The sequence below is a fragment of the Micropterus dolomieu genome, linkage group LG23 (genome assembly GCF_021292245.1).
Source record: "Micropterus dolomieu isolate WLL.071019.BEF.003 ecotype Adirondacks linkage group LG23, ASM2129224v1, whole genome shotgun sequence".
Classification (NCBI taxonomy): Eukaryota; Metazoa; Chordata; class Actinopteri; order Centrarchiformes; family Centrarchidae; genus Micropterus; species Micropterus dolomieu.
Genome location: NC_060172.1, coordinates 27,017,827 through 27,029,166, shown reverse-complemented (window position 1 = coordinate 27,029,166; position 11,340 = coordinate 27,017,827). Strand labels below are relative to the sequence as shown.

Below are 11,340 nucleotides of genomic sequence, written 5' to 3'. Positions count from 1 at the left end.
ATGGACAGTAAACTACAACTGTCACTTGTTTACTGGAGAATAACAGAATTCACTCCAAGTGGCTTGGAAAAGAAGTGAGATTAGCATTTCCAGATATTCTTCGTACACTTGTTGTACGTCAAAGTTTGAATGGTGTTTTTCTGCCTGTTCAAACAAACTGAACTGGAGGTAGAAATGCTAAAGACTTCATTAGAATTACTTCAAACAGGTGTGAATGCACCCCAAACTACACATTCAAATCTCACTAAAAGGCTACCACACTGTGAAAATGCTACAGTAACAGTTTTGCTGAAGGCAAAAGTAAATGAAAAGCAGGCAACAATCACCACAAATGTACATAGTAGACGAGAGGGTGTGGGTCATAGACATCTGCATTTCATAGGTGACCATGCATTTTTTTGGGTTCTGGGTTTCAGTAATCTGAACAATTTGGGTGAGGATTTGAAAGGGATTTGGAAGGTGAGGACTTTGAAAAGACAAAAGGAAAGATTTATAGAGAGGGAGTCACTGGCTATACTGCTCAGAGTAGGGCGACACTTCACACAAACAGGCTACTCTGTGATGTTTCAGTTGTGCGGCTGCTGCCGGATGAAAACCTCATATTTCTGATCAGCCAAAAATCTGTATTGTCCAACTATAGTTAGAGGGTTTTCACATAAATCAAAGGCAATCCAGAGAGAATAACCTCAGTTAAAGATGCTAGGAAAGAAAACATTGCTCACTTTCATCTTTAGTATCTGAAACATTGCAATTTGATGTTCTGCTTATAAGCTAATGGTCTTTATACAGTATCTAGTCTTGTAAAAGCCACTTTTGTATAATAATATTAAAAAGAGTAAGGTCTAAACATGCTCTATATGAAAAGTGCAATAACTTCTGTTATGAACTGGTGCTATATGAATGAATACATTATTTATATTTAGATGTACTATTTTTCATCTATAGAACAATTTAATCTGCATTTATAAACAGCCCCCTTAATGAGTGCTGTCATGCTGATATACAACTCAATTAAAAACTAAAGAGAAAATATGGATAGACTTAGCTAAAGGAACATCTAAGACAATTTTCAAGGAACCTCTACTTGTTTTCAGATGTTTTAGACGGTATTATTGCAACTTCGAACTCATTTAGACGATTAAAGTTAAGTAAAATAGTACAGATAGAGTTTCAAAGCAGGCAGCTGTGGTAAATCATATATCTCATTTAGAGTTGGCACTGGTACCGTAGCACAGATAATGGCCAATATTTCATGTAGCTGTCTTTATTTTGGCTTCCTAGGTATTGATCCTGCTAATTACCTTAAGGCGATGATCAAATATGACCTTATAATGCCTTTGTAAGGTTGGTTAAGCAGATCATCAAATTGAAGTCCAGTGTTTCCTTTCACTTCAGTTAAGTGCTCTTTTACATCAATAAATGTGAGCCATGTTTTTACGACAACATCACTAAGTAGCCGTTCTATATGATGTGTTTGCATCATCAATTATTCTTCTGCATTAACACTAAGTAACCAGGGTGTTTTGAATTTGTCAGGACTAGAATAAATCAGAGTCGCTATTTGGACCGTCTACAACAGAGGTGCACAACTCCATTTTATGGATGACACTTTAAAGGTACAATGTATGAATAAGAAACAGTGCAGAGTACTAGCTATCAGAACTGGGAAAGATCAATTCAGCAGACTAAACTAACTCTAGCTATTGTGCACAGAAGAAGATTTATGTACTCTGGTTTGTCATTGGTAAATTAAATTCACATTTAATACTTCTAGTGCTGTTCTGCCAGACTTAGATTTGAAATTAAACACCTAATAAATGCAAATCTATGAGTGCACATCCGATAATCAAAATCAAAGCATCACGACCATTTAGATTAGCTGCCGTGATTCGCTATAGTCAGGAGAAGAAGTCAGGATTAGTATTTTTTGCCCATAAGAGATGGCACTCTCTACACTACAAGACAAATACTTGTACATTTTTAGAGACAAGTCATTTGTACTTGAAACTTCAAAAAAGTTTCAATCCCTTCAGGTTGACTAATACATATGCACAAAAATAAAAAGCAATTACAAACTGCTGCTGGGTAAAAGTTAATTGTGCTATTTTATTTGTTTGCTTAATAACTCAAACTTCTCTCCCACTTGTTATCTGAATGGAACAAGATCAAATCAAGTATTTTTAAGCTGTCGAAATCCTCGGCCTCACGCTAAATTGGTCTGAATTGGCTCAGTGTGAACTGGCTTTAAAAGGCTCTTAACAAACAGGGCATAGCATGTACATTCATGCCCAGCTCACAAAGCACTTCACCCATATGTCTGCTTGAGGACTTACTAGTCTTATTATGAAAATGATGGCGAGCTGATATAAAACCAACTTAATAGTGGTTTTATTCCTGAGATATTTATTGTATTATGGCTGAGAATTTTTAGTCATACCAGATAATTGGTGCCAACATGTTAGCTAATTAATTTGAAGCTAGAAGCAGTCACAGAATTTAATGAGGAACACCACCGTTATGTTCTCAGGATAGGACTACTGCAACAACCATAAAATAGTTTAGTCAAGATAATATTGGAACATTAGAGGAAAACTTATGAGTTTCAGGTATTAGTATTGATAAAGTTGATACTTTTATTTGTATGGTGATTATTATTAGAACTGATATATCAGGAAGTGCCTTTACTTTCATTCATGTTTTTTTGGCTTCAAAAAAACTGGACCAAAGCTTTTATGCACAATATTAATCCTAAAATGATTAGCTAATTAACTGATTAGCCCATTACATTTGAAGTACTCCGTTTTGGTAACTGTTTAATTGTTCAAGTCATTTTTTAAAGCAAAAATGCTAAACAGTTAAATAGTTGCAAATTTAATAGCTTTGGGTTTTTCGCTGTTGGTTGGACAAAACAAGCAATAATTAATTGAGAAAATAATTGGTACTTTAGATTATACATTACTGCATATAAAACGCTACCCCCTGAAGATGGAGTTGTGCATCCCTGTGCCATCAATATTTTGTTACCTGTGAGCTAAAATTACAATGCAGGTGCCTATTCAAGTCATCAGCCAAGAGCATCACCATCAATGTCATCATCATCATCATCATCATCATCATCATCATCATCATCATCATCATCTGCAGCCAAAGACGATGGAACCAAATTTGTAGTCACATAAATCTAACCCCAATGTAGCTGGGGGTGAAGTGCTGAAGAATGAAAGAACAAAACAAAAACAACACCCAAAAGAAATTTAAACGCAAAAATCTAAGACAATATTAGGCCAATAAGTAAACAAAACAGACAAAATAAGCTTTTGGAAACATAAAAAAGCTACATTGGTTCCACAATGCTTGACCACGTCTTCACCACCACATGAAGAACAACACGGTTGCGTGGGGCTGTTGGGTCAGCCTCTACAGCGACAGTACAATAATCTACAGCACCATTACCCCACCTATATGGGAGCCTCTAAATCCTACCCCTATATCTTGACCCCCTCGGAGCCGTACACGTTGTACCCCTCCCTATAAGTGGCTAGATTCTGGGTGCTGGGGGAGGGGCTGGGGCAGTGAGGGGGGCTAAGGTCCACCTTCATGCGCTTGGCTTCGGCCCGTGACTTGTAGCAGAACTCGACCAGGGCCACCAGCATGGCCAGGCCCAGGCCGCCCACAAGGATGTAGAAGACCCCGGCAACGTTGGACAGGCTCAGAGCCTGGGACGACTTGTCCTGGAGGGAGGGAGGGAGTGAGATGGGGTTTGGGAAAAAGCAAGGGGTGAGAAGAAAGAGTCGAGTCCGGGTGTTGTGGAAAAAGAGGCATCAGTGGAGTGGAGTTAAAGGAGAAGGGGTTGATGGGAAAGGGGTGGGGGTGGGTGATAAATGGAAAACAAAAGGGAAAAGGGGGGGGGGGGATGATGATGGAGGATTAAAAAAAGACTTGTGATTAAGGAGAGGAGAAAGGCAGGTGGGATAAGAGGTGGAAGGAAAATTTGAGAAATGGGAGAGGAGGAGAATAATGGGAGTGAGATAGCAGGAGAAGAAAAAGAAGGAGGAGTAGGTGATATGGAGAAAAGCAAAAAAGTAGGAGGTGAGAGTATGGGAAAAGAGGTGGGAAAAAGCAGACAGAAAATAGGGTACAGTGGTTAGACACAGAAATGGAGATTGTCAGAGAAAAGATCATCTAGCGACAAATCCTAATGTTATACTGTTATATTCTATGCTACTGAAAGTATGATACATTTTACAATTTTACAAATACGTTCTACTTCTACAACTACAATCAATACTACTATCACCACAACAGCTACTACATACAGTACTACACATCTGTAACAGTCAATACAACTACTGAACATTCTCTAATTTCTATAAATGTAACATAGTGATATCAAACAAACTTCAACTAACATCTAATTTAAGTCAAAAAGAGTAAAAATAAATCACAGAGCAGGCTTTAATCTGAGCGGTGATGACATTTCACTGCAGTTTTAATGGAATATAAAGGCTCCAGTAGTCTAGACATCTACAGTAGAGCAGCTCCCATGGTCTATGTTTTAAAAATTGTAAATATCTTCCCATTTTCTTTTCCACTTTGACACACAACAGCAACAAGTTTTAAGTGGGGAGATATAGGTTATAGCTGTAGCATTTTAATAGCAAATGCTAATAAAAATATTGTAATGCTTTATCTCACAGGTCCATAATTTCTACAAATTTTTCGTGAAAGCAACTACATAATTTAATATGGTATATATCAAATATACTTGTAAATAAATAAATAAATGTTTGAAATTGTGCTTAATTTAGTTAATAGTCAGCTGATGATTTCCCGATTAAAGAACTGCTCCACTGAAACCCAAGGAATTATTATTTCAGTATTAATGTATTATGGGAACTTTATTCTGCATGCATGTTAAATTGTATACTCATCTGTGCTCACCAAACTGACTTGTTCAGCTGACCTGCCATGCACTTAAGTCCTTATATGTATAATTATAAGTAATTGATTTGTTTATTTGTGGTTGTTGTTTATTTGACCTAAAATTATTAACAAATATTGAGTTCTTCCAGAAAACTACCAAGGACGATATTATATATACGATATAAATATATATAAAAACATGCACCTGTAAAATAAAGCACTACCACACATTACAGAAAGTTATGGATATAAAGATAGCCTAGTCCTGATTAAATCTTAAACATGAAGGCAAAAGTCAGTAGTTGCTAATAAGTTACTAATACTAATTTAAAGAAACAGTGGTATTCTCATCTGGTGGATATATTTCAGGTTACTAAAAATGGGCTAGTGTATGAGATCAAAACAAAAACATGAAGGTGAAATTGTCTGATGATAATAAAAGAATTACACTGTATTTCTAATGCCAACTGTAATGAAGATGGGATTGCTACAGATTGCTACAGAAACTGAACAAGAATTTGAGTTCATCTGATGCATATTTGGGAAAATGTGGTCCACCATCAAAATAGAAAAAGAAATCACTAAATGTTTAGTCTAGTGTGGACATTCAAGATATGTTTCAGGTTAATTGAGAATGTTGCTATTGCTAAGACAGTAGTTGCAGTAATCTGGAGCGTATTCAGATGAGTTTCAGGCTAGCGTTTTGTGGGCCGCAGCAGCGTGAGACTGACCTTACTTCCAGAGTCCTTGGGTCCACACTCTCCCTTGTCATACCACCATTTGTTTTTCAGTTTGTCTAAGACGCCTGCTTCGCTCAGTTTCAAAACTGCGAGGTTTACCGGGGTTCTTCGCGTGTAAAAATAACATAAATAACATCATAGGTCATGTTATTTTATGTTATTAGGGTATTTCACATTTGCATTGCACAGCTCAGTCACATAGAAAAAGGTACTTTTGTTTAGATCAAGTGACCTAGCATGGGTCCCACTGAGTACATGTGTGTATGCTCGTTGAGGAGGGGCTGGGGGGAGCGAGGAGCTAAAGCGAGCTACAGACATATGAGTGGGACCCACCTTTGTCACTCCAGGTAACACACCCATGCTGCCCCAGCTGATCCTACACTGAACCAGAGGCAAGTACTGTTAAGCCAGGACTATTGGTGTCAGGCTAGCACTGTGCTACGACTGGGAGAGTGAGCTACAGTGAGACAAGTTTGAATGTGTAACTGAGGATTTCATAAACTCTACAGACTTTGAAGGCAGCTTTCAGGTCGGTCAGTCGGTCAGTTGGTCTGTCAGTTGTCCAACATTTTGATTCAGACTGAAATATCTCGACAATTTATGGATGGATTGGCATTTTGGACAGACATTCGTGATACTCAGAGGACTTTTCATTTAGTGCCAACAGCAGGTCAAAGTTTTCGCTTGATCCAGTAAAATATGTCAACATCTACAAGATGGATTGTCACAACAACAATCATGGTTTCCAGATGATTTATCCAAATGATTGGTGATCCTCTGATTTCCTCTAGCACAGTGGTGGCCAAACGTTTTAATTGTGGGCCATATATATATATTCTGCAGTTTCAGGCCCCCCGCAATCCGGGGACCGCAGTTCTAGGGCCATAGTTCTTTGGCAACAGTGCCATCTAGTGGATTGGTAATGCACAGCAACACAAAGGAGGTTAACCCTGTCTGCTACACGGCTGATGTGTGCAGCTGTGGGGTTAACCGGTCGACATGCAATCAATAACTTAGGTTTAGGCACACACTCGGTGATGATTAGGGTAAAGTGCAATTTATACTTCTGCGTCAAATCGACAGCATAGGCTACGGGGCTACGCAGAGGCTACGCCGTCACCTGACGTGCACCTCCTCCAAAATGTAACTACACGTAGAGTCGACGCGGACCTTAAGCTCTGTGATTGGCTGGGTAGCCTCGCAATGCCTCCGAGCCGACTGGAAGTACCCCGCGCTCTGAAGTAACATTTACTAGTGGCCAAAACGGCGGCTGTAACACAGTGAATCAATATATTTGACTCGTTTTGCTATCAGAATGTGATCCATTCAGTCAGTAACATTTGAAAAGGCTACACCAGCCGCACGTATACAATTCTAACCGCATTTACGTTAGCGGAGCGCTAAACTGGAAGTTAGCCTGCTTGGCCGGCAAAAGTCAACACAGTGGACGCTGTAGCGCTACTGCTGACTAGCGTTTGGGGGTGTAATTGCAGAATGACGGAAACACCTACATACAAGTATAAATGCATGTCTACGTGCGTAGCCTACGGCGTAGGTACGCACGTAGACCCTACGCAATAGTATAAATGGGCCTTAAGGGTAATTGGCTTCGGGGGGCCGTCAAGAGTACATAGCTAGCCAGCCAGCTAGCTGGCAGTATCAAAGTAAACAAGGGTCCTACAACTGCAGTTCCACTCCTAAGATTGCGGTCCTGAAACTGCTACTTCACAGGCCATTTAAAATCAGGCACCCTTGCTCTAGCGCCACCATATGGTTGATATCTGTGGTTTTAGGTGAAATATCTAAATTCTACTAAGGCTTATAAAGTCCTGAAGACACCACTGATACATACTTCTTTGTTGCATTCTGAATCTATCCAATTTATAAAATACCTGCAAAACTTTCAATCAGCCGCAGCTGTACTTTGTGTTCAGTGTTAATCAGCAAATGTTAGCATTCCAAAATGCTAAACTAAGATGGTGAAAATGGTCAACATTACCCGCCAAACATTAGCATGTTTGCATTACATCCTCACAGAGCCAGTACTCAAATACACTACCTGCCAAATTATTAATTAAATTATGAAAACTGTTCTCATTCTTTCCCTGGGTAAAATAAACATGGATTTCTTAGTCTACACCTCCTTAAACACAGTTTTCACAGTCAACTTTTTGTGCTAGTTTTGAACGTGGCTTTTAACTTTTAGATCTGGTGCACAGTCCTCCAACTGAGTAAGTGGGCTGTAGACTCCATGTTGTGTAAATTTTACAATTAGCTTGATGGAGTGGTTTTCAATTTAGGGATTCGCTTCATTCCAAACAAGACTGGCATATGTGATCCTAAAATGCTACTGTTCCTACTGTTTATTGTATGAAAACACGAGAGGTAGGATTTGAACAAGTATCAATATAATCATATTAAAACCTTGCCAATACTCACAGAAGACGCCCCCCCCCCCCCCCCCCCCCCCCCCCGAAACCAAATAGAATTGTTGAAATCCAACAAAAGAACGAGAGATGTAGGAAACCTTATCCTGTAATTGCGTTCTGCTGCAATAAATTATTCATCATCCCCTGTGCTTCAAGTCAAACCTGAGCCTAAAAGAATCTGAGAGCTAGAATTACACTTGGGTCGTTTTTCCATTAAATGTTTTAAAAACCCGTTTCATCTGCTGTGTACTTGAGCAAAAAATTAGTGATGAGGTTCAGTTTGGTGTCTCTCTGTCTTGCTTGCAATTTGACTCTCACTCAAGTCTCTCATTCATCTCTCTTCTCTCCCCAGAGCTGCCACTAGGGGGCGAATATTCCTGTCTTTACAGTAATTTTTTCTCTTTATTTTTCAACCTATCCATCACTGAACCCTCTTTCCATTACCTTACACTTTCAGGGGGGCATTACCACATCAGTGCCAAAATGGTTATTATTATGAGGTGTGATTTATCTTAGCAGGCGCTCACCTGCAAAGGGGACATATTTTCCTGCATGATATTTAAAATTAACAATAATTTCTTTCAGATGATTCAACAGAAAATGATATAATATATTGATCTTTTAAAAAAGCATTTTAGCTCTCTGTTGGGTCTCAATTGATATCTTTCAAAAATGCCTTAATTTTTGTAGGGTTTTTATTTACCAGGAAAATAATATTCTCTGTTTCTGTGTCTCAACAAGCTCAAGTGTTGTACCTTTGTCACTGGGTCTGAACCTTTTATATATAAAAGGCACCCACCACTGACAAAAGATGCAACATTGCGCCTATTTTTGAAGCTGCAGGGTGTCTCAGGAGATTTTAGGGTGTCACTTTTGTCCTCCCTGTTTGCTGCTTGACTCTTCGCCAGGGCAGATGCGCATGTTACACTCCCAGGACGGGGGTCGTCGCGGGCTACATAGCCGGTGAGCGGCCCCCGTCCCCCTAGTGGTGGGGTGGGCAGACAGAGAGGGCTAACCTTGGAATCCCCTCCCCCGCTGCCACATTCTCCTTTGTCATACCACCACTTGTTTTTCAATTTGTCCAACAGGCCCTGCTCGTTGAGCTTTAGAACGGCCAGGTTGACCGCGTTTCTTTAAGTAAAAAAGGAGGGACAGATAAGATAGTTTGGTCAGAGCAGAGGATGGAGGGACAGACAGACAGGATGGATGTGGACCACAGCCAGGAGGGAGAAGGGGGAGGGAAACAAGGAGGAGAGGGGAGCAGAGGGGGGATAAATCAGAGGGGTGAGGGGTCAAAGGTGGGTTAGTGGGGAGGGATGCACCCCAGACAACGCTCTCTCTTACTCTTTCTCCTTGACTTTCTTTCTTCTTCAGATACTTTCTTTAAATGTATTTCTGTTTGTTAAACTTCTCTGCTCTGTACCAGGCTGCACTAACAGAGGATGCTCCATAGTGAGTGTCAGATTGCTGGTATAAAGTGTGTTAACCAGGTCTCTGCAGCCTGCTGATAGTGCTCTTGTCCCTTACCTTTCTACTCTGCATGTGTGTGTGCATGTGTGTGTGGCTCCAGTTTCCTACAGCACTCCTGCTCACACCCCTGAAGGGATTGACCTCCAAACAAAAATCAGGGACACAGGGCTAAATATCAGGCATTCATGCAGTATGCGCGCATGTATACAGCTAAGCTTGTTATATCTGGCATGTTAAAATAGGAACAGCTGTAACTCATTATTTTAGTATATTATCATAATCAACTTGCTGATATTTGAAACAGGCAAAAGCAAAATGGATTTTTTGTGAGGTTTTAAAGATTGTTTTGCGTTGTGGAGAGCTTTATCATTCAACACTTGAGAGCAGAACAGAAAACCCTCCTTTTCATAATGGCAAGGTTTGCTTGGTTGTCTTTAAATTTGATTTTTGTTTAGCATTAAAAACATACCCCGTAAATCTCTTAGATCTTAGATATTAGTGCTTTTCTCTGGCAATTCAGTGCATCACTCAGAAGACTTCAAAGAATCCATGATTTTAACAGCGTTACCATACAACAATAAAGATAAAAAATTTATTCTATGTTTTTTCAATTTTCAAATTTCTTCAAGTTGATTATGGTACTGAACTGACATGAACTGTAACCAGTGACTGCCTGGAACGTAATATGCATGCAATCAGAACATGCAAAAGCAAAGTCCCTTATAAGATAGCAAATCCAACAGCAGTTTCATGAGACATACTGTAGAGAAGCAAAAGTGGTACAACGACCAGCAGTACCGATGATATTCGCACTGTCTTGTCCACTTTGAAATTTGCCCCAATTCTCTCCATTTCACCATTCCTGCAAATGTCTCACAATTGCCTCAATATGTGCCCTGTCCCCTTGCAGTAATGTCCACGAGAGAGTCTACAATACACGACTGCAGGAGCTGAATGATTTTCTCAATTTGTTCCCTTCATGCCCTTTATGATTTCATTCTGTCCTGTCTCTCCTGCTTTGGTAAATCTCTGCTTTTTTATAGCTACCTGTAAAAGACTTTCCTATCATTTTTTTCTCCTGCTACAACCCTCTGCTGACCACTCTTTTGTTTGTGAGATGCTGTAATCATCTGGCATAATCTCTACTAAAAGGTCATTGCAGTCACTGCCTGCTTGTTTGTTAGTCTGCCCCTTTGTCTGCACGTCTGCCTATCTCAAAGTCATATCTCATCTCAGAGTGTGTTGGCAAGAGCTTGCTTGTGAGTGAAAGGTTGTGAGTTCAGGACCATGTAGGAAAGTACAAGTTAAAACACTCTCCCCACTCAACAAATACATCATTTTCTATTCTCTATTTACATGTCTTTTTGTTTTGTACTAATGTAAATGCTAACATTAATTATTTTGCCAATGCTATATTGAAAGGCAAACCCCCAAACCTCATAGGTTCAGCTCTTTGAGTAAGGAATCCAGAGATTTAGAGAGAGATAGTGTTCTCTGGGGGTATCTAATCTACAAGCCGTGACTAATTTCATCAAAGTAAGAGGCATGGATGAAAACAGTTCAAACATATCTTTCTCAGTCATGATAACAACAGTCACATATTAATAATCATATCAAAAGTAGCTATACTTCAGGAAATGTACATTCCTAACATTAATTTTAATCATCAGGGTATTCATTCTCTCATCAACATCATCAAGTCAAAATAGAGCTGTGATTAGTGCACTGAGAGGAGAGGCAGGCTCACCTGACTTGCACACTCCCAGCCACATGTGTGG

The 11,340-nt window shown here is 39.6% G+C and overlaps 1 protein-coding gene across 1 annotated transcript in view; it reads right to left on the bottom strand.

Moving 5' to 3' along the window:
- Positions 1–11,340, bottom strand: part of LOC123963777 (glutamate receptor 4-like) — a 61,795-nt gene that overhangs the window by 1,749 nt on the left and 48,706 nt on the right. The window contains exons 10-11 of the mRNA XM_046040820.1: positions 5,655–5,769; positions 3,594–3,731 (exon numbers count right to left, since the gene is read on the bottom strand). Of these exons, the coding sequence (XP_045896776.1) occupies positions 3,594–3,731; positions 5,655–5,769 (253 nt within the window). The remainder of the gene's footprint in view (positions 1–3,593; positions 3,732–5,654; positions 5,770–11,340) is intronic.